Here is a 24,097-nt window from a genome sequence, read left to right as displayed (position 1 = left end):
ACTCTGAACACGCAAAGTGCTCATACTATTGGAGTTATTTGCACTAATTAGGTGGCAACACTCGCAATTGATTTGTTGTTGTCATAAAAAGTGCAAGAAAAAGGGGTAATCACAGGTTAAAAACAATAGATGAAAGTGGAAATATCAACAGTGGATGTTGTGGTTCGATTTAAGTTGCACTTCCTTGCCTCGTTGGTTTTATAGAGCAGAAAGATCTTGTAGGCAATAATTACATTTTGTAAGCTTCATACACATGAACAGATTGATTTCTCACTTATTCACCATTAAAGGTGCGTACACACTGCCAGCGACTTTATCGCTGCAGGTCGCCATTTGCTGGCGGTGAAGTCGCTAGTGGGTGTTCCCACTACTGGTTGCCTAGTAACGTTTATAAATGACATTCACGGATGTCATTCCATTGCTGTTGACAGCGAATCTCTTTTCTTGCCACTAAAAATAAATATTTTGGAGGGAAAAGACTAAATATAAATGGAATCAGTACATAAAATGCTTTATATCAAAGATGAATGAGAAACAAGGCCTGCTGTTTGCCATAGCGGCTGTTTATCTGCGGCGAAAATTCAAATGCCGGTCTGTCTGGGTCCATAAAATCCCTGTGATCTCAGATACACCTTTACACGCAGTATTTTTCTTAAAAATGTCCTTGTACGTGGGAAGAGAAATATCATAGAGCACTGGAAAATTTCTAACAGCAAGAATTAGCCATTCATCCATCTTTCCGTTACTGCAGGAGCTGAGAGAGAGAGAAAGGATCACGTGAGCTCTCCCGTCTTCTCTCCTATTGGCTGTCGCATCCGTTAGTCGCTCCAAAGTTTAACTTTTCTAAACTTTGTCGCGTCGCTGGACATGCCCACATCTAGCGCCAATGGTCGCGACAGCTCGTGTCGCCGGAAGTCGCTGTGCTCGCATTGAAAATGAATGGTATTGAGTCGCTGTCGTGCGCTGATGTCGCTGGCAGTGTGTACGCACCTTAATAGTCCCATTGAGATTTGAAGTCGGATTGCTGGATTCAGAGTGCTAGCTACTACACTGTGGAACCTAAAGAGGATGGATCTTCAGTCTAATTCTCACCCACCTTAGTCATTTCAGCAACACTGGCAGTTTCCGAAGCACTCTTCATGTTGACATATGCCTGGAGAACACAGAGCGAGAGGCTATGAGAGCATTTTGAGGCCTTTAACTCCCCTGCAAAAAACTCCCTTAAAGTCCCCTCTGTAGGTGATACCGGAAAGAAACAATAGGTTACTATCATAAGCCCGGTTCTCTGAAACATCGAGTGGAGAGATCCACCTATGGGAAGGGCATCCGCACCTGACCTCTGCAGAAGCATCCAATTGCACCAAGTCTGGCCTGACAGACAGAAGCGCGTGTCCAGTGCTCGGTAAGGGACCCGCCCCTTACCAAGTGCATGAAACACGCGTACGCGCTATCTTACCTCAGTGAGCATATTCGCTTCTCGTGCAGCAAGCGGGGCAAGCTTAGTGGATCTCTCCACTCGATGTTTCAGAGAACCGGGGTTACGACAGTAACCTATTGTTCTCTTTCATCATCTCGTGTTCGAGATCCACCTATGGGAGATATGGACAGCTCCCCGATTGCCCAATACACTACAATGAGGCCCGTCGACAGGGGGGTACCAGGCAAGCTGTAACTAATAAGCACCTTAGCATTGATTTCCTGAAAATCTAGTAATAAAAAATGTGAGGTGCAGTACGCTAGAAAAAGACAACCTAAATCCAAGAAGTCCCCTGCGTCACACCTTCCTCACAAACCAACTGCACATGGTATTCAGTGGGCTCATACAGGATTTGAACCCTGGACCTCTCGCACCCAAAGCAAGAATCATACCCCTAGACCAACGAGACACCTTTTTTGACCTATGGGCTGCAAAGTACCTGCCAATGAAAATCCAGAATATATCTCTACTTGACAGTATAAAAATTTGTCATCAGCTGAAAGTTGAGCACTGAAAATATGCGGCCAGAGTGTTCTAAATGCGCATACTCTGAACACACAACGTGCTCATACTCTTGGAGTTATTTGCACTAATTAGGTGGCAACACTCGCAATTGATTTCTTCTTGTCATAAAAAGTGCAAGAAAAAGGGGTAATCACAGGTTAAAAACAGTAGATGAAAGTGGAAATATCAACAGTGGATGTTGAGGTACGATTTAAGTTGCACTTCCTTGCCTCGTTGGTTTTATAGAGAAGAAAGATCTTGTAGGCAATAATTACATTTTGTAAGCTTCATACACATGAACAGATTGATTTCTCACTTATTCACCATTAATGGTCCCATTGAGATATGAAGTCGGATTGCTGGATTCAGAGTGCTAGCTACTACACCGTGGAACCTAAAGAGGATGGATCTTCAGTCTAATTCTCACCCACCTTAGTCATTTCAGCAACACTGGCAGTTCCCGAAGCACTCTTCATGTTGACATATGCCTGGAGAACACAGAGCGAGAGGCTATGAGATCATTTTGAGGCCTTTAACTGCCCCTGCAAAAAACTCCCTTAAAGTCCCCTCTGTAGGTGATACCGGAAAGAAACTGCAATCTAGGTGTGATTAGCACCAGGCAAGCTGTAACTAATAAGCACCTTAGCATTGATTTCCTGAAAATCTAGAAGTTTCCGAAGCACTCTTCGTGTTGACATATGCCTGGAGAACACAGAGCGAGAGGCTATGAGAGCATTTTGAGGCCTTTAACTCCCCCTGCAAAAAAACTCCCTTAAAGTCCCCTCTGTAGGTGATACCGGGAAAGAAACTGCAATCTAGGTGTGATTAGCACCAGGCAAGCTGTAACTAATAAGCACCTTAGCATTGATTTCCTGAAAATCTAGTAATAAAAAAATGTGAGGTGCAGTACGCTAGAAAAATACAACCAAAATTCAAGAAGTGCCCTGCTGCAGACCTTCCTCACAAACCAACTGCACATGGTATACAGTGGGCTCGTCCGGGATTTCAACCCGGGACCTCTCGCACCCAAAGCTAGAATCATACCCCTAGACCAACGAGCCACCTTTTCTGACCTATGGGCTGCAAAGTACCTGCCAATGAAAATCCAGAATATATCTCTACTTGACAGTATAAAAATTTGTCATCAGCTGAAAGTTGAGCACTGAAAATATGCGGCCAGAGTGTTCTAAATGCGCATACTCTGAACACGCAACGTGCTCATACTCTCGGAGTTATTTGCACTAATTAGGTGGCAACACTTGCAATTGATTTCTTGTTGTCATAAAAAGTGCAAGAAAAAGGGGTAATCACAGGTTAAAAACAATAGATGAAAGTGGAAATATCAACAGTGGATGTTGTGGTTCGATTTAAGTTGCACTTCCTTGCCTCGTTGGTTTTATAGAGCAGAAAGATCTTGTAGGCAATAATAACATTTTGTAAGCTTCATACACATGAACAGATTGATTTCTCACTTATTTAATATTAAAGGTGCGTACACACTGCCAGCGACTTTATCGCTGCAGGTCGCCAGTTGCTGGCGGTGAAGTCGCTAGTGGGTGTTCCCACTACTGGTTGCCTAGTAACGTTTATAAATGACATTCACGGATGTCATTCCATTGCTGTTGACAGCGAATTTCTTTTCTTGCCACTAAAAATAAATATTTTGGAGGGAAAAGACTAAATATAAATGGAATCAGTACATAAAATGCTTTATATCAAAGATGAATGAGAAACAAGGCAGCTGTTTGCCATAGCGGCTGTTTATCTGCGGCGAAAATTCAAATGCCGGTCTGTCTGGATCCATAAAATCCCCGTGATCTCAGATACACCTTTCCACGCAGTATTTTTCTTAAAAATGTCCTTGTACGTGGGAAGAGAAATATCATAGAGCACTGGAAAATTTCTAACAGCAAGAATTAGCCATTCATCCATCTTTCAGTTACTGCAGGAGCTGAGAGAGAGAGAGAAAGGATCACGTGAGCTCTCCCGTCTTCTCTCCTATTGGCTGTCGCGTCCGTTAGTCGCTCCAAAGTTTAACTTTTCTCAACTTTGTCGCGTCGCTGGACATGCCCACATCTAGCGGCAATGGTCGCGACAGCTCGTGTCGCCGGAAGTCGCTGTGCTCGCATTGAAAATGAATGGTATTGAGTCGCTGTCGTGCGCGATGTCAGCTGGCAGTGTGTAGCATTGATTTCCTGAAAATCTAGAAGTTTCGAAGCACTCTTCGTGTTGACATATGCCTGGAGAACACAGAGCGAGAGGCTATGAGAGCATTTTGAGGCCTTTAACTCCCCTGCAAAAAACTCCCTTAAAGTCCCCTCTGTAGGTGATACCGGAAAGAAACTGCAATCTAGGTGTGATTAGCACCAGGCAAGCTGTAACTAATAAGCACCTTAGCATTGATTTCCTGAAAATCTAGTAATAAAAAATGTGAGGTGCAGTACGCTACAAAAAGACAACCTGAATCAAAGAAGTCCCCTGCTGCAGTCCTTCCTCACAAACCAACTGCACATGGTATACAGTGGGCTCGTCCGGGATTTGAACCCGGGACCTCTCGCACCCAAAGCGAGAATCATACCCCTAGACCAACGAGCCACCTTTTTTGACCTATGGGCTGCAAAGTACCTGCCAATGAAAATCCAGAATATATCTCTACTTGACAGTATAAAAATTTGTCATCAGCTGAAAGTTGAGCACTGAAAATATGCGGCCAGAGTGTTCTAAATCGCATACTCTGAACACATAACGTGCTCATACTCTTGGAGTTATTTGCACTAATTAGGTGGCAACACTTGCAATTGATTTCTTCTTGTCATAAAAAGTGCAAGAAAAAGGGGTAATCACAGGTTAAAAACAATAGATGAAAGTGGAAATATCAACAGTGGATGTTGTGGTTCGATTTAAGTTGCACTTCCTTGCCTCTTTGGTTTTATAGAGCAGAAAGATCTTGTAGGCAATAATAACATTTTGTAAGCTTCATACACATGAACAGATTGATTTCTCACTTATTTAATATTAAAGGTGCGTACACACTGCCAGCGACTTTATCGCTGCAGGTCGCCAGTTGCTGGCGGTGAAGTCGCTAGTGGGTGTTCCCACTACTGGTTGCCTAGTAACGTTTATAAATGACATTCACGGATGTCATTCCATTGCTGTTGACAGCGAATTTCTTTTCTTGCCACTAAAAATAAATATTTTGGAGGAAAAGACTAAATATAAATGGAATCAGTACATAAAATGCTTTATATCAAAGATGAATGAGAAACAAGGCGCGCTGTTTGCCATAGCGGCTGTTTATCTGCGGCGAAAATTCAAATGCCGGTCTGTCTGGGTCCATAAAATCCCCGTGATCTCAGATACACCTTTCCACGCAGTATTTTTCTTAAAAATGTCCTTGTACGTGGGAAGAGAAATATCATAGAGCACTGGAAAATTTCTAACAGCAAGAATTAGCCATTCATCCATCTTTCAGTTACTGCAGGAGCTGAGAGAGAGAGAGAAAGGATCACGTGAGCTCTCCCGTCTTCTCTCCTATTGGCTGTCGCGTCCGTTAGTCGCTCCAAAGTTTAACTTTTCTCAACTTTGTCGCGTCGCTGGACATGCCCACATCTAGCGGCAATGAAGTCGCTGTGCTCGCATTGAAAATGAATGGTATTGAGTCGCTGTCGTGCGCGATGTCGCTGGCAGTGTGTAGCATTGATTTCCTGAAAATCTAGAAGTTTCCGAAGCACTCTTCGTGTTGACATATGCCTGGAGAACACAGAGCGAGAGGCTATGAGAGCATTTTGAGGCCTTTAACTCCCCCTGCAAAAAAACTCCCTTAAAGTCCCCTCTGTAGGTGATACCGGAAAGAAACTGCAATCTAGGTGTGATTAGCACCAGGCAAGCTGTAACTAATAAGCACCTTAGCATTGATTTCCTGAAAATCTAGTAATAAAAAATGTGAGGTGCAGTACACTAGAAAAAGACAACCTAAATCCATGAAGTCCCCTGCTGCAGTCCTTCCTCACAAACCAACTGCACATGGTATACAGTCGGCTCGTTCAGGATTTGAAACCGGGACCTATCACACCTTAAGCGAGAATCATACCCCTAGATCAACGAGCCACCTTTTTTGACCTATGGGCTGCAAAGTACCTGCCAATGAAAATCCAGAATATATCTCTACTTGACAGTATAAAAATTTGTCATCAGCTGAAAGTTGAGCACTGAAAATATGCGGCCAGAGTGTTCTAAATGCGCATACTCTGAACACGCATAGCGTGCTCATACTCTTGGAGTTATTTGCACTAATTAGGTGGCAACACTCGCAATTGATTTCTTGTTGTCATAAAAAGTGCAAGAAAAAGGGGTAATCACAGGTTAAAAACAGTAGATGAAAGTGGAAATATCAACAGTGGATGTTGTGGTTCGATTTAAGTTGCACTTCCTTGCCTCGTTGGTTTTATAGAGCAGAAAGATCTTGTAGGCAATAATTACATTTTGTAAGCTTCATACACATGAACAGATTGATTTCTCACTTATTCACCATTAATGGTCCCATTGAGATTTGAAGTCGGATTGCTGGATTCAGAGTGCTAGCTACTACACCGTGGAACCTAAAGAGGATGGATCTTCAGTCTAATTCTCACCCACCTTAGTCATTTCAGCAACACTGGCAGTTCCCGAAGCACTCTTCATGTTGACATATGCCTGGAGAACACAGAGCGAGAGGCTATGAGAGCATTTTGAGGCCTTTAGCTCCCCTGCAAAAAAACTCCCTTAAAGTCCCCTCTGTAGGTGATACAGGGAAAGAAACTGCAATCTAGGTGTGATTAGCACCAGGCAAGCTGTAACTAATAAGCACCTTAGCATTGATTTCCTGAAAATCTAGTAATAAAAAAATGTTAGGTGCAGTACGCTAGAAAAAGACTACCTAAATCCAAGAAGTCCCCTGCTGCAGACCTTCCTCACAAACCAACTGCAATTGATTTGTTGTTGTCATTAAAAGTGCAAGAAAAAGGGGTAATCACAGGTTAAAAACAGTAGATGAAAGTGGAAATATCAACAGTGGATGTTGTGGTTCGATTTAAGTTGCACTTCCTTGCCTCGTTGGTTTTATAGAGCAGAAAGATCTTGTAGGCAATAATAACATTTTGTAAGCTTCATACACATGAACAGATTCATTTCTCACTTATTCACCATTAAAGGTGCGTACACACTGCCAGCGACTTTATCGCTGCAGGTCGCCAGTTGCTGGCGGTGAAGTCGCTAGTGCGTGTTCCCACTACTGGTTGCCTAGTAACGTTTATAAATGACATTCACGGATGTCATTCCATTGCTGTTGACAGCGAATCTCTTTTCTTGCCACTAAAAATAAATATTTTGGAGGAAAAGACTAAATATAAATGGAATCAGTACATAAAATGCTTTATATCAAAGATGAATGAGAAACAAGGCAGCTGTTTGCCATAGCGGCTGTTTATCTGCGGCGAAAATTCAAATGCCGGTCTGTCTGGGTCCATAAAATCCCCGTGATCTCAGATACACCTTTCCACGCAGTATTTTTCTTAAAAATGTCCTTGTACGTGGGAAGAGAAATATCATAGAGCACTGGAAAATTTCTAACAGCAATAATTAGCCATTCATCCATCTTTCCGTTACTGCAGGAGCTGAGAGAGAGAGAGAAAGGATCACGTGAGCTCTCCCGTCTTCTCTCCTATTGGCTGTCGCGTCCGTTAGTCGCTCCAAAGTTTAACTTTTCTCAACTTTGTCGCGTCGCTGGACATGCCCACATCTAGCGCCAATTGTCGCGACAGCTCGTGTCGCCGGAAGTCGCTGTGATCGCATTGAAAATGAATGGTATTGAGTCGCTGTCGTGCGCGATGTCGCTGGCAGTGTGTAGCATTGATTTCCTGAAAATCTAGAAGTTTCGAAGCACTCTTCGTGTTGACATATGCCTGGAGAACACAGAGCGAGAGGCTATGAGAGCATTTTGAGGCCTTTAACTCCCCTGCAAAAAAACTCCCTTAAAGTCCCCTCTGTAGGTGATACCGGAAAGAAACTGCAATCTAGGTGTGATTAGCACCAGGCAAGCTGTAACTAATAAGCACCTTAGCATTGATTTCCTGAAAATCTAGTAATAAAAAATGTGAGGTGCAGTACACTAGAAAAAGACAACCTAAATCCATGAAGTCCCCTGCTGCAGACCTTCCTCACAAACCAACTGCACATGGTATACAGTCGGCTCGTTCAGGATTTGAAACCGGGACCTATCACACCTTAAGCGAGAATCATACCCCTAGATCAACGAGCCAACTATTTTGAACCTATGGGCTGCAAAGTACCTGCCAATGAAAATCCAGAATATATCTCTACTTGACAGTATAAAAATTTGTCATCAGCTGAAAGTTGAGCACTGAAAATATGCGGCCAGAGTGTTCTAAATGCGATACTCTGAACACGCAACGTGCTCATACTCTTGGAGTTATTTGCACTAATTAGGTGGCAACACTCGCAATTGATTTCTTGTTGTCATAAAAAGTGCAAGAAAAAGGGGTAATCACAGGTTAAAAACAGTAGATGAAAGTGGAAATATCAACAGTGGATGTTGTGGTTCGATTTAAGTTGCACTTCCTTGCCTCGTTGGTTTTATAGAGCAGAAAGATCTTGTAGGCAATAATTACATTTTGTAAGCTTCATACACATGAACAGATTGATTTCTCACTTATTCACCATTAATGGTCCCATTGAGATTTGAAGTCGGATTGCTGGATTCAGAGTGCTAGCTACTACACCGTGGAACCTAAAGAGGATGGATCTTCAGTCTAATTCTCACCCACCTTAGTCATTTCAGCAACACTGGCAGTTTCCGAAGCACTCTTCATGTTGACATATGCCTGGAGAACACAGAGCGAGAGGCTATGAGAGCATTTTGAGGCCTTTAACTCCCCCTGCAAAAAAACTCCCTTAAAGTCCCTCTGTAGGTGATACCGGAAAGAAACAATAGGTTACTATCGTAACCCGGTTCTCTGAAACATCGAGTGGAGAGATCCACCTATGGGAAGGGCATCCGCACCTGACCTCTGCAGAAGCATCCAATTGCACCAAGTCTGGCCTGACAGACAGAAGCGCGTGTCCAGTGCTCGGTAAGGGACCCGCCCTTACCAAGTGCATAAAACACGCGTACGCAGCTATCTTACCTCAGTGAGCATATTCAGCTTCTCGTGCAGCAAGCGGGGCAAGCTTGGTGGATCTCTCCACTCGATGTTTCAGAGAACCGGGTTACGACAGTAACCTATTGTTCTCTTTCATCATCTCGTGTTCGAGATCCACCTATGGGAGATATGGACAGCTCCCGATTGCCCAATACACTACAATGAGGCCCTGAAAGCCAAAGGACGGTCACCTCAAAAGGCGGTGCATGACACGTCACACGGAAACCACCCCACAAAGTGAGGAAGCCACTTTAGCAACAAAGAATAGCATATGGTAACATGCATTCGTGAATAAACCTGACCGCACTATCATGGTGAATATATGGTGCCAGGTGCAGAGTAGAAACATGCTTAGTGACTTTAAAGTGCTGGACTAGGCAGCCCAGACTTAAAGAGGGGTGGAGGGCCTAAGAGCACAAAGCTACAAAGAGCCGACACCCAGGACAGAATGAGCTACCGGGGTTCTGGTAACATCTAGCCGGTAGTATCTGGCAAACGTATGGGGAGAGGCCCAGCTTGCAGCGGCACATATGTCCTGCAAAGAGACTCCCTTAAACAGAGCCCAAGAGGCAGCCATACCTCTAGTGGAGTGAGCTCTGATGCCCTCTGGGGGCTGCACTCCCCTTGATTCATATGCCAAAGATATAGCTTCCACAAGCCAATGAGAAAGGCATTGCTTGGAAATGGGTTTCCCTGAGTGCGGGGGGCCCCAAGAGATGAAAAGCTGGTCGCTTTTTCTAAACGAGCTGGTCCTGTCTAAGTACACCCGCAGGGCACATACAGGACACAAAGCGTTCAACCTCTGATCCTCTGTGGAGGAGAAAGGAGCTGGGTGCAACGCGGAAAGCTCAATCACCTCACACGTGAATGCCGGGAAGCATTTTGGCATAAAGGCCGGGTTGGGCCTGAGAAAAACCTTATCTCCACTGAGAGAGAATTTAGTGCACGAGGGATGAACAGAGAATGCATGCATATCACTGACCCGCTTGGCAGACGCCAAGGCCAAGAGCAAAGCTGTCTTGAAAGACAAATTCTTAAGGGAAATACTCCCCAGGGGCTCAAACGGCTGTTGAGACATTGTGTCCAGCACCATGGAGAGGTCCCATTCAGGAACGACTCTCCTGGGGACTGGAAGAGAGCGGCGTGCGCCCTTCATAAACCTACGAATAAGGGGGTGTTGCCCCACCGTAGCGCTGTCGAACCCCACATGACATGCAGCGATAGCCGCTAAATAGACCTTAATAGTGGAAAAGGATCTTCCCTTGTCCATAAGGTCCTGCAAAAAGCATAAGATGTCGGTGATTGAGCACTGATATGACGTTACCCGTCGCCCTTCACACCACTCTTCGAACACCCGCCACTTACAGTCGTAAAGAGACCGTGTTGAAGAGGCTCTGGCACACTGAATGGTGGCCACAACACGTGGGGGGAGCCCCAATGTGTTTAAGTTGGCCCTCTCACGGGCCAGGCCCAGAGGGCCACCCTGTCCGGTGCTGGTGATAAATTTCCCGTTCAGCTTGAGACAAAAGGTCTGTGCGAAGTGGGAGGGGCCATGGCTGGGCATACAGCAGAGGGATAATCTCAGAGAGCCACGGCGCCTTGGGCCACCTGGGAGCTATCAAAATCATGGTCAAGCTCTGTTCCCTCACCCTGGCCAGAGACGGCGTTATGAGGCAAAGGGGAGGAAATGCATAGAGCAGCACGTTGGGCCACGGGTGGGCCAGTGCGTCCACGCCGAGGGGGGCGTCCTCGTCCCGTAGCGAGAAGAACATAGGACAATGGGCGTTTTCGGCGGCGAAGAGATCTACGGTTGGCTGGCCGAACCTCCTCCACAGTAGACAAACTATCTGAGGATGGAGCGCCAGTCTCCGTGAGAGCGGATTTCCCCTTGACAAGAGGTCTGCGCCCCTGTTCAGTATGCCCGGGACATGGGCCGCCCGTAACGACAGGAAATGCCGCCTGCTCCATACTAACAGCCTGTGAGCGAGAGCATGCAGCTTGGAGGAGCGCATCCCCCCGGCAGTTGATATATGCTACAGCTGTCGTGTTGTCGCAGCGCACCAGCACATGATGCCCCTGCAAGCGGGGCAGAAAGTGATTCAGAGCCTTCCACACAGTGAGGAGCTCTAAATAATTTATATGGGCTGAGTGAAGTGTGCTTGGCCACACACCATTCACTGTTCTGCCCTCTTGCGTGGCTCCCCATCCTGTTAAGGACGCGTCTGTCGTCACTACTTTCCGCAGCATAATCGCCCCGAGAGGGGTCCCATTCGCGTAGAACTCTGCGTTCCTCCAGTGGCGCAGCGCTGCTGTGCACGCAGCGTCACTGTGACAGAGCGGCAGAGATCGCTTAAAGGGCTGAGATGAAGAGTTAAAACCCACTTCATGAACGCCCTCATTCTCAGAAGGCCCAAAGGCAGGACATGTATAGCCGCAGCCATAAGACCCTGTAGCCTGAGACATGCGCGATAATGTATTCTCGCCCCTTCTTTGAATTGTGAGAGGCAATTCATTAAGGAGAGAACGCGCTCTTGTGAGAGACGCGCGCGCATTGTAACCGAATTCAGCTCCAAACCCAGAAAAGTAACTCTCTGCGCGGGAATGAAATTGCTCTTGCTCACGTTCACTCTGAAGCCGAGCGCTGTGATGTGAGCGAGCACACGGGCAGTGTTTTGCATGACGATCTCTCTCGAATCGGCTATAATCAGCCAATCGTCTATGTAAATCAGGATTTTGAGCCCCGCTATTCTCAGCGGGGCTAACCCTGCTTCCGCACACGTACAAAACACTCTTGGACTGAGTGCTAGGCCAAATGGAAGTACTGTGAATTCGTAACATATGCCTTGGAAGGCGAAACGAAGAAACTTCCTGTGTGGCGGGTAAACGTTGATGTGAAAAAACGCATCTTTCAGATCGATCGACGTGAACCAATCGCTCTGTTTTATTGCACGAGAGAGACCGTTGTGGGTTAACATTCTGAAATTGTATTTCCTTAAATGTTTGTTCAACACTCTGAGATCCAGAATAGGACGAAGTGAACCGTCCTTTTTTGGAATCAGGAAATAACGGGAGTAAAAACCCTGTTGACATTGATGCGGAGGTACCACTCGCACCGCCCCCTTCTCGAGAAGAGAAGAGATCTCGTCTTTCAGAATGTGCGCGAGCTCTCTTCTGTGTGAGAAAAGATAACTCCGCTGAAGCGTGGCGGTTTTCTGGCAAACTGAAGTCTGTAGCTCTTCGTAATGGTGCGAATCACCCATTCTGGGGCAGACACAGACTGCCAGGCTGTCACGTGTGACGTGAGAGAGCCCACACTCACCGGCGAGTTGCCTAGGGCAGGCAATACAACCGGATCGTTCATTTGTGATACAATGGTGCCATCTAGTGGACAACTTAGGGGCGACATGTAGAATTTCAGGGGAACAACAGCACTTGGCAGAGCTTTCAGCTCTCAGTGTTTGATATTTTTGTTGTTCTTGTTTTTTGTTGTTTTTATTTTTGAAACACACACAGGGAATTGAACCTTTATTGAATGTGTGTGAAGTGGTTTGTGCAAACTGTGAAGAGACTGTGGTTGAGCACTTTTCAACAGTGGAGGGGCACACCTGGACAGTGAATTTCCCCCAGTTCTGGAACTGGAAGCTGGGAGGGAATTTTTTATGGACCACACCTGAACTTGTGACACGTCCATAATGAACTGGGGTTGGGCACCCGAACGAGGGAAAAGGGGCCCTCGAGCTGAGAACTTCCTCCTTTTGGGTAAAGGGGGGAAAAAACTCAAGCTTGTGTCCACTGGGCTGGTCGCCTGAAAACCTGGACCGAGAAGCCCCTGGAGCTGAGCATCAGGTAGGCCTCTTCCTCTTCCCGTCCGACGGGGTAGAGTGGGTGGGCTTTTTCAGCTGCAGCCGCCGTGAAGGATGTCTTACCCCAGGGCTTAGGAGGATGGTTGGGCTGCTGGCTAGGCTGCTGGCTGGGTGGCCTGCTGCGAGCCTTAGGCCTGGCTGTGATACGGTACGGCCGTCCTGTGGCTGGGGCCTGAGGGGGCCGTCGCGGGGGCTGGTGTGGAGTGGCCTTTCTAGGCAGGCACGGTTTAAACGCCTCATCCTCCTTCTTCTTATCATCGCACCGCTGTTGCATAAGTGCAACAGCAGGGCCAAAAAGAGCCTGGCCTGGTTCCACTGGGGCTCCTGCTATGCGTCTTTTCTCGCTGTCGGGCAGACCAGAGAGATTGAGCCAGAGGGCCCGTTCCCCCACAACACATAGGGCCATGGAGCGTCCGCCGGCTTGGACGGCCTGGCGGGCGTTACGAAGGACCAGGTCGTTCACGGTAACGATCTCCTTCCACAGCGTTGGCGATGGCACGCCTTTCTCCAAATGAGTGCTCATGTCCTCCAACAGCTCGGCCTGGTAGGCCGAGAGGAGGGAGGAAACATTTAGAGCCCTTACCGTGAGAGCCGAGGCCTTGTACGAGGCCTGGAAGACAGATGCTGAGAAGCGGTCCATCTTATTAGGGAGAACTGGCTTAGGAGGGGCCAGTAATCCTTCCTGCGAGGGGTTAAGGTGTCTGGCGATCGAGGGCTCGATGGTGGGAGGGTCGCCCATGCCACACGCTGCCATATCCTTAACCTCCAGACCCGCTAAGCCGTGCTTAAGATCTAGCGGGTCCTTCCAATAGAGTCGCATGTGCTTAGCGCACGCAGGGAGTACAGGCATGAGCTGCTTCCTAGGACCGGAAGGGGGACCTAGGAGTTCGCCGTCATACACATCCCTCTCTTGGTCGGCGGCGTTCTGGAGGGCCGGCCATTCCATGCCGAGACGAGCGGCCGCTCGCTCACACACCTCGAGAAGGACCACGTGCGGCAGTGTAGCCGAGCCGCTAACCAGGGGAACTTGGGCGGACGGGGTGGTTAACTCGTCGTCCGAGTCCTCAAGTATAGCGGGGTCCTCGTCCTCGCCTGAGCCGGGCGGCTCGTCGTCGAACGAGGAAATACCGGGAAGGATTTCCTCGAGTAGGCCCTCGTTAGACTGGTCAGCCCAACTGAGAGCAGGCATGCTCTGGGAAGTCCCCAGAGCTGTAACGCTTTCACCTACTCCAGCGTCCGAATCGTAATGTTCGTCCGTGCCTTGAGAGGATGCAACCTTGAGTCTTCGTCGAAGAAGCTTCCTAGGCAGGGCGAAGCAATGGGTGCAGTTCTCAGGAAGTGAAAGCGCTTCCTGCGCGTGTCTTAGTCCCATGCACACCACGCAGAAGGGATGGGCATCCCTCGCGGCAATGAGTGAACCGCAGGCGGCAGGGCATGCACGCGACTGCACGTCCGGTGGGTTACCGGAGAGCTTGTGATCCATTGGAGAGGTGAAAGTTGATAAACAGGCGGGCAGCCTGAGCAAATCCAGGTAGCGAGCGTGGGTGGCTTGCAACCCGAATTAATCGCAACTAAACGCAACCGTCTGACAATCACGCCTGGCGGAGGCTGATCAAATGGATATTTCCTCCTGTTGACTGTGGTGAAGTCAGCGAAAACGTAGAGCTGCGAAGCAAAGAGGTCGCGAAGTGAATAACAACTGAGGTAAGATAGCGCGTACGAGTGTTTTATACACTTGGTAAGGGGCGGGTCCCTTACCGAGCATTGGACACGCGCTTCTGTCTGTCAGGCCAGACTTGGTGCAATTGGATGCTTCTGCAGAGGTCAGGTGCAGATGCCCTTCCCATAGGTGGATCTCGAACACGAGATGATGAAAGAGAACTGCAATCTAGGTGTGATTAGCACCAGGCAAGCTGTAACTAATAAGCACCTTAGCATTGATTTCCTGAAAATCTAGTAATAAAAAATGTGAGGTGCAGTACGCTAGAAAAAGACAACCTAAATCCAAGAAGTCCCCTGCTGCAGACCTTCCTCACAAACCAACTGCACATGGTATACAGTGGGCTCATCCGGGATTTGAAACCGAGACCTCTCGCAACCAAAGCAAGAATCATACCCCTAGACCAACGAGCCAGCTTTCTTGACCTATGGGCTGCAAAGTACCTGCCAATGAAAATCCAGAATATATCTCTACTTGACAGTATAAAAATTTGTCATCAGCTGAAAGTTGAGCACTGAAAATATGCGGCCAGAGTGTTCTAAATACGCATACTCTGAACACGTAACGTGCTCATACTCTTGGAGTTATTTGTACTAATTAGGTGGCAACACTTGCAATTGATTTCTTCTTGTCATAAAAAGTGCAAGAAAAAGGGGTAATCACAGGTTAAAAACAATAGATGAAAGTGGAAATATCAACAGTGGATGTTGTGGTTCGATTTAAGTTGCACTTCCTTGCCTCGTTGGTTTTATAGAGCAGAAAGATCTTGTAGGCAATAATTACATTTTGTAAGCTTCATACACGTGAAAAGATTGATTTCTCACTTATTCACCATTAAAGGTGCGTACACACTGCCAGCCACTTTATCGCTGCAGGTCGCCAGTTGCTGGCGGTGAAGTCGCTAGTGGGTGTTCCCACTACTGGTTGCCTAGTAACGTTTATAAATGACATTCACGGATGTCATTCCATTGCTGTTGACAGCGAATCTCTTTTCTTGCCACTAAAAATAAATATTTTGGAGGGAAAAGACTAAATATAAATGGAATCAGTACATAAAATGCTTTATATCAAAGATGAATGACAAACAAGGCGTGCTGTTTGCCATAGCGGCTGTTTATCTGCGGCGAAAATTCAAATGCTGGTCTGTCTGGGTCCATAAAATCCCTGTGATCTCAGATACACCTTTACACGCAGTATTTTTCTTAAAAATGTCCTTGTACGTGGGAAGAGAAATATCATAGAGCACTGGAAAATTTCTAACAGCAAGAATTAGCCATTCATCCATCTTTCAGTTACTGCAGGAGCTGAAAGAGAGAGAGAAAGGATCACGTGAGCTCTCCAGTCTTCTCTCCTATTGGCTGTCGCGTCCGTTAGTCGCTCCAAAGTTTAACTTTTCTCAACTTTGTCGCGTCGCTGGACATGCCCACATCTAGCGCCAATGGTCGCGACAGCTCGTGTCGCCGGAAGTCGCTGTGCTCGCATTGAAAATGAATGGTATAGAGTCGCTGTCGTGCGCGATGTCGCTGGCAGTGTGTACGCACCTTAATAGTCCCATTGAGATTTGAAGTCGGATTGCTGGATTCAGAGTGCTAGCTACTACACCGTGGAACCTAAAGAGGATGGATCTTCAGTCTAATTCTCACCCACCTTAGTCATTTCAGCAACACTGGCAGTTTCCGAAGCACTCTTCATGTTGACATATGCCTGGAGAACACAGAGCGAGAGGCTATGAGAGCATTTTGAGGCCTTTAACTCCCCTGCAAAAAAACTCCCTTAAAGTCCCCTCTGTAGGTGATACCGGGAAAGAAACTGCAATCTAGGTGTGATTAGCACCAGGCAAGCTGTAACTAATAAGCACCTTAGCATTGATTTCCTGAAAATCTAGTAATAAAAAATGTGAGGTGCAGTACGCTAGAAAAAGACAACCTAAATGCAAGAAGCTCCCTGCTGAAGACCTTCCTCATAAACCAACTGCACATGGTTTACAGTGGGCTCGTCCAGGATTTGAAGCCGTGACCTCTCGCACCCTAAGCGCGAATCATACCCCTAGACCAACGAGCCACCTATTTTGGACCTATGGGCTGCAAAGTACCTGCCAATGAAAATCCAGAATATATCTCTACTTGACAGTTTAAAAATTTGTCATCAGCTGAAAGTTGAGCACTGAAAATATGCGGACAGAGTGTTCTAAATGCGCATACTCTGAACACGCAACGTGCTCATACTCTTGGAGTTATTTGCACTAATTAGGTGGCAACACTCGCAATTGATTTCTTCTTGTCATAAAAAGTGCAAGAAAAAGGGGTAATCACAGGTTAAAAACAGTAGATGAAAGTGGAAATATCAACAGTGGATGTTGTGGTTCGATTTAAGTTGCACTTCCTTGCCTCGTTGGTTTTATAGAGCAGAAAGATCTTGTAGGCAATAATTACATTTTGTAAGCTTCATACACATGAACAGATTGATTTCTCACTTATTCACCATTAATGGTCCCATTGAGATATGAAGTCGGATTGCTGGATTCAGAGTGCTAGCTACTACACCGTGGAACTTAAAGAGGATGGATCTTCAGTCTAATTCTCACCCACCTTAGTCATTTCAGCAACACTGGCAGTTCCCGAAGCACTCTTCATGTTGACATATGCCTGGAGAACACAGAGCGAGAGGCTATGAGAGCATTTTGAGGCCTTTAACTCCCCCTGCAAAAAAACTCCCTTAAAGTCCCCTCTGTAGGTGATACCGGGAAAGAAACTGCAATCTAGGTGTGATTAGCACCAGGCAAGCTGTAACTAATAAGCACCTTAGCATTGATTTCCTGAAAATCTAGAAGTTTCCGAAGCACTCTTCATGTTGACATATGCCTGGAGAACACAGAGCGAGAGGCTATGAGAGCATTTTGAGGCCTTTAACTCCCCCTGCAAAAAAACTCCCTTAAAGTCCCCTCTGTAGGTGATACCGGGAAAGAAACTGCAATCTAGGTGTGATTAGCACCAGGCAAGCTGTAACTAATAAGCACCTTAGCATTGATTTCCTGAAAATCTAGAAATAAAAAATGTGAGGTGCAGTACGCTAGAAAAAGACAACCTAAATCCAAGAAGTTCCCTGCTGAAGACCTTCCTCATAAACCAACTGCTAAAGGTATAAAGTGGGCTCGTCCAGGATTTGAACCTGGGACCTCTTGCACCCTAAGCTGAGAATCATACCCCTAGACCAACGAGCCACCTATTTTGGACCTATGGGCTGCAAAGTACCTGCCAATGAAACTCCAGAATATATCTCTACTTGACAGTATAAAAATTTGTCATCAGCTGAAAGTTGAGCACTGAAAATATGCGGCCAGAGTGTTCTAAATGCGATACTCTGAACACGCAACGTGCTCATACTCTTGGAGTTATTTGCACTAATTAGGTGGCAACACTCGCAATTGATTTCTTGTTGTCATAAAAAGTGCAAGAAAAAGGGGTAATCACAGGTTAAAATCAGTAGATGAAAGTGGAAATATCAACAGTGGATGTTGTGGTTCGATTTAAGTTGCACTTCCTTGCCTCGTTGGTTTTATAGAGTAGAAAGATCTTGTAGGCAATAATTACATTTTGTAAGCTTCATACACATGAACAGATTGATTTCTCACTTATTCACCATTAAAGGTGCGTACACACTGCCAGCCACTTTATCGCTGCAGGTCGCCAGTTGCTGGCGGTGAAGTCGCTAGTGGGTGTTCCCAATACTGGTTGCCTAGTAACGTTTATAAATGACATTCACGGATGTCATTCCATTGCTGTTGACAGCGAATCTCTTTTCTTGCCACTAAAAATAAATATTTTGGAGGGAAAAGACTAAATATAAATGGAATCAGTACATAAAATGCTTTATATCAAAGATGAATGACAAACAAGGCGTGCTGTTTGCCATAGCGGCTGTTTATCTGCGGCGAAAATTCAAATGCTGGTCTGTCTGGGTCCATAAAATCCCTGTGATCTCAGATACACCTTTACACGCAGTATTTTTCTTAAAAATGTCCTTGTACGTGGGAAGAGAAATATCATAGAGCACTGGAAAATTTCTAACAGCAAGAATTAGCCATTCATCCATCTTTCAGTTACTGCAGGAGCTGAAAGAGAGAGAGAAAGGATCACGTGAGCTCTCCAGTCTTCTCTCCTATTGGCTGTCGCGTCCGTTAGTCGCTCCAAAGTTTAACTTTTCTCAACTTTGTCGCGTCGCTGGACATGCCCACATCTAGCGGCAATGGTCGCGACAGCTCGTGTCGCCGGAAGTCGCTGTGCTCGCATTGAAAATGAATGGTATAGAGTCGCTGTCGTGCGCGATGTCGCTGGCAGTGTGTAGCATTGATTTCCTGAAAATCTAGAAGTTTCCGAAGCACTCTTCATGTTGACATATGCCTGGAGAACACAGATTGAGAGGCTATGAGAGCATTTTGAGGCCTTTAACTCCCCCTGCAAAAAAACTCCCTTAAAGTCCCCTCTGTAGGTGATACCGGGAAAGAAACTGCAATCTAGGTGTGATTAGCACCAGGCAAGCTGTAACTAATAAGCACCTTAGCATTGATTTCCTGAAAATCTAGAAGTTTCCGAAGCACTCTTCGTGTTGACATATGCCTGGAGAACACAGAGCGAGAGGCTATGAGAGCATTTTGAGGCCTTTAACTCCCCCTGCAAAAAAACTCCCTTAAAGACCCCTCTGTAGGTGATACCGGAAAGAAACTGCAATCTAGGTGTCATTAGCACCAGGCAAGCTGTAACTAATAAGCACCTTAGCATTGATTTCCTGAAAATCTAGTAATAAAAAATGTGAGGTGCAGTACGCTAGAAAAAGACAACCTAAATCCAAGAAGTCCCCTGCTGCAGACCTTCCTCACAAACCAACTGCAATTGATTTGTTGTTGTCAGAAAAAGTGCAAGAAAAAGGGGTAATCACAGGTTAAAAACAGTAGATGAAAGTGGAAATATCAACAGTGGATGTTGTGGTTCGATTTAAGTTGCACTTCCTTGCCTCGTTGATTTTTTAGAGCAGAAAGATCTTGTAGGCAATAATTACATTTTGTAAGCTTCATACACATGAACAGATTGATTTCTCACTTATTCACCATTAATGGTCCCATTGAGATTTGAAGTCGGATTGCTGGATTCAGAGTGCTAGCTACTACACCGTGGAACCTAAAGAGGATGGATCTTCAGTCTAATTCTCACCCACCTTAGTCATTTCAGCAACACTGGCAGTTTCCGAAGCACTCTTCATGTTGACCTATGCCTGGAGAACACAGAGCAAGAGGCTATGAGAGCATTTTGAGGCCTTTAACTCCCAATGCAAAAAACTCCCTTAAAGTCCCCTCTGTAGGTGATACCGGGAAAGAAACTGCAATCTAGGTGTGATTAGCACCAGGCAAGCTGTAACTAATAAGCACCTTAGCATTGATTTCCTGAAAATCTAGTAATAAAAAATGTGAGGTGCAGTACGCTAGAAAAAGACAACCTAAATCCAAGAAGTCCCCTGCTGCAGACCTTCCTCACAAACCAACTGCACATGGTATACAGTGGGCTCGTCCAGGATTTCAACCCGGGACTTCTCGCACTCTAAGCGAGAATACTACACCTAGACCAACGAGCCACTTATTTTGGACCTATGGGCTGCAAAGTACCTGCCAATGAAAATCCAGAATATATCTCTACTTGACAGTATAAAAATTTGTCATCAGCTGAAAGTTGAGCACTGAAAATATGCGGCCAGAGTGTTCTAAATGCGCATACTCTGAACACGCAACGTGCTCATACTCTTGGAGTTATTTGCACTAATTAGGTGGCAACACTTGCAATTTATTTGTTGTTGTCATAAAAAGTGCAAGAAAAAGGGGTAATCACAGGTTAAAAACAGTAGATGAAAGTGGAAATATCAACAGTGGATGTTGTGGTGCGATTTAAGTTGCACTTCCTTGCCTCGTTGGTTTTATAGAGCAGAAAGATCTTGTAGGCAGTAATTACATTCTGTAAGCTTCATACACATGAACAGATTGATTTCTCACTTATTCATCATTAATGGTCCCATTGAGATATGAAGTCGGATTGCTGGATTCAGAGTGCTAGCTACTACACCGTGGAACCTAAAGAGGATGGATCTTCAGTCTAATTCTCACCCACCTTAGTCATTTCAGCAACACTGGCAGTTTCCGAAGCACTCTTCATGTTGACATATGCCTGGAGAACACAGAGCGAGAGGCTATGAGAGCATTTTGAGGCCTTTAACTCCCCCTGCAAAAAAACTCCCTTAAAGTCCCCTCTGTAGGTGATACCGGGAAAGAAACTGCAATCTAGGTGTGATTAGCACCAGGCAAGCTGTAACTAATAAGCACCTTAGCATTGATTTCCTGAAAATCTATGGTGCAGTACGCTAGAAAAAGACAACCTAAATCCAAGAAGTCCCCTGATGCAGACCTTCCTCATAAACCAAGTGCACATGGTATACAGCGGGCTCGTCCGGGAATTGAACCCGGGACCTCTCGCACCCTAAGCGAGAATCATACCCCTAGACCAACGAGCCACCTATTTTGGACCTATGGGCTGCAAAGTACCTGCCAATGAATATCCAGAATATATCTCTTCTTGAGAGTATAAAAATTTGTCATCAGCTGAAAGTTGAGCACTGAAAATATGCGGCCAGAGTGTTCTAAATGCGCATACTCTGAACACGCAACGTGCTCATACTCTTGGAGTTATTTGCACTAATTAGGTGGCAGGTCCGGGTATCGTTCGTTCATTTGTTTTTGCTTTCATATATAAAAACGAAAAAACGAGAAAACAACTCCTTTTTTCGTTTTTTCGTTTTTTTTGAAAAACGAAAAAACTAAATTATGACTTGATTTTTGGTTTTCCCGTTCTTGCACGGAAATCAGAAAAAAGACTTGATATTCCGATTTTCCCCTGTGGGTGGGGCTAAATCTGATTGGCAGGATATGCATTCATTGTTTTTCAAATTAAGAGTTTTCCAAACACTGTATTTGTTAGCCTGTAAAATTAATAGTCTATATGCATGCTATTTGTCACCCAATTATTTGGCTTCACTGACTTAAAAAATCTATTGAAATAGCCTAAATGTAAACATGTTCACGCATTGAAGTTGTCACGGTGGTTATCAGACAAAAGGCTGAATGGAGAGAAGGCGCTTCTTATAGTTTATATTGCATTCCATCGCAATATAGGTTACTTTTGCCGTCCCTATACTCCTGCTCACTACAGTTTTGAGGATGCCTTTCAAGACAGTCATTGGCAAACACCTACAGTAGTCAACCAAAATGCCTATTATCGCCGCAGAGAAAAATAAACCAGTCGCATTTCAAGTCATTCGTGAAATGACCGCCAGGTGGCGCAAATGGATATTGTGCAAAACAGCAGCAATTGCCGCATTTTGAAATGTACAGGTGAAACTCGAAAAATTAGAATATCGTGCAAAAGTTCATTAATTTCAGTAATTCAACTTAAAAGGTGAAACTAATATATTATATAGACTCATTACAAGCAAAGTAAGACATTTCAAGCCTTTATTTGATATCATTTTGATGATTATGGCTTACAGCTTATGAAAACCCCAAATTCAGAATCTCAGAAAATTAGAATATTACATGAAATCAATAAAAAAAGGATTTTAAATACAGAAATGTCGGCCCTCTGAAAAGTATAATCATGCATATGTACTCAGTACTTGGTTTGGGCCCCTTTTGCATTAATTACTGCCTCAATGCGGCGTGGCATGGATGCTATCAGCCTGTGGCACTGCTGAGGTGTTATGGAAGACCAAGATGCTTCAATAGCGGCCTTCAGCTCTTCTGCATTGTTTGGTCTCATGACTCTCATCTTTCTCTTGGCAATGCCCCATAGATTCTCTATGGGGTTCAGGTCAGGCGAGTTTGCTGGCCAATCAAGCACAGTAATACCATGGTCATTGAACCAGGTTTTGGTACTTTTGGCAGTGTGGGCAGGTGCCAAGTCCTGCTGGAAAATGAAGTCAGCATCTCCATAAAGCTTGTCTGCTGAAGGAAGCATGAAGTGCCCTAAAATGTCCCAGTAGACGGCTGCGTTGACTCTGGACTTAATAAAGCACAGTGGACCAACACCAGCCGATGACATGGCTCCCCAAACCAACACAGACTGTGGAAACTTCACACTGGACTTCAAGCATCTTGGATTGTGTGCCTCTCCATTCTTCCTCCAGACTCTGGGACCTTGGTTTCCAAATGAGATGCAAAATTTGCTCTCATCAGAAAAGAGGACTTTGGACCACTGAGCAACAGACCAGTTCTTTTTTCTTTAGCCCAGGTAAGACGTTTGACATTTGAAGCCCATGTCCAGGACCCGTCTGTGTGTGGTGGCTCTTGATGCAGTAACTCCAGCCTCAGTCCACTCCTTGTGAAGCTCCCCACACATCTGAATGGCCTTTTCCTGACAATCCTCTCCAGGCTACGGTCATCCCTGCTGCTTGTGCACCTTTTTCTTCCACACTTTTCCCTTCCACTTAACTTTCTATTAATGTGCTTTGATACAGCACTTTGAGAACATCCAACTTCTTTTGCAATTACCTTTTGAGGCTTTCCCTCCTTGTGGAGGGTGTCAATGATGATTTTCTAAACAACTGTCAGGTCAGCAGTCTTCCCCATGATTGTGAATTCAACTGAACCAGACTGAGAGACCATTTAAAGGCTCAGGAACCCTTTGCAGGTGTTTAGCTGATTAGAGTGTGACACTTTGAGCCTACAATACTGAACCTTTTCACAATATTCTAATTTTCTGAGATTCTGAATTTGGGGTTTTCATAAGCTGTAAGCCATAATCATCAAAATGATATCAAATAAAGGCTTGAAATATCTTACTTTGCTTGTAATGAGTCTATATAATATATTAGTTTCACCTTTTAAGTTGAATTACTGAAATTAATTAACTTTTGCACGATATTCAAATTTTTCGAGTTTCACCTGTAAGTGGGGTTAATGTCAATTAACAGTAAAGATGAAATACTACAACTATGGTAAACAGAATAAAACATTTTTAGCCCAGAAAAATAGAAAAAATAGAGACAAGAACAATATATAGCCTATATATTTCATATTGTAGGCCTATCTTGACGTCGGTTGGCGACATAAGCCTATAACCCCGGGCCGGGGAGCAGCGCGATAACAAAAAAAAAAAATCAAATAAACAAACAAAAATAAATTAGGTGCAATTAAGCTGATATTTTTTTACTATTCTATTGAGGAATGAAACGAATGAAGAGCGCTTCTCGCTCATGTGAGCGAACACACACTAGAGAAACGAATGTTTGGGCATTTCTCAGT

General features: G+C 45.2%; 1 protein-coding gene and 2 non-coding genes across 3 annotated transcripts; all 3 read right to left on the bottom strand.

The window, feature by feature from the left end:
- Positions 1–4,504: 4,504 nt before the first annotated feature.
- trnap-ugg (transfer RNA proline (anticodon UGG)) lies at positions 4,505–4,576 on the bottom strand. The gene has a single exon. It is a non-coding gene; the product is annotated as a tRNA-Pro (tRNA).
- A 5,022-nt stretch (positions 4,577–9,598) lies between these two features.
- Positions 9,599–10,741, bottom strand: LOC127642225 (uncharacterized). Its single transcript, XM_052124893.1, has one exon. The coding sequence runs from the start codon at positions 10,739–10,741 to the stop codon at positions 9,599–9,601; it is 1,143 nt and encodes a 380-aa protein (XP_051980853.1).
- Positions 10,742–21,240: 10,499 nt separating this feature from the next.
- Positions 21,241–21,312, bottom strand: trnap-agg (transfer RNA proline (anticodon AGG)). The gene has a single exon. It is a non-coding gene; the product is annotated as a tRNA-Pro (tRNA).
- Positions 21,313–24,097: the final 2,785 nt, after the last annotated feature.

This window comes from Xyrauchen texanus, unplaced genomic scaffold, assembly GCF_025860055.1.
Source record: "Xyrauchen texanus isolate HMW12.3.18 unplaced genomic scaffold, RBS_HiC_50CHRs HiC_scaffold_53, whole genome shotgun sequence".
NCBI lineage: Eukaryota > Metazoa > Chordata > Actinopteri > Cypriniformes > Catostomidae > Xyrauchen > Xyrauchen texanus.
Note: the sequence above shows the minus strand (reverse complement) of the source record. Positions and strands in the feature narration are given on the sequence as shown.

Coding starts and splice junctions, on each gene's coding strand:
- LOC127642225 (XM_052124893.1), bottom strand. CDS start 10,741: ATGCCCAGCCATGGCCCCTCCCACTTCGCACAGACCTTTTGTCTCAAG.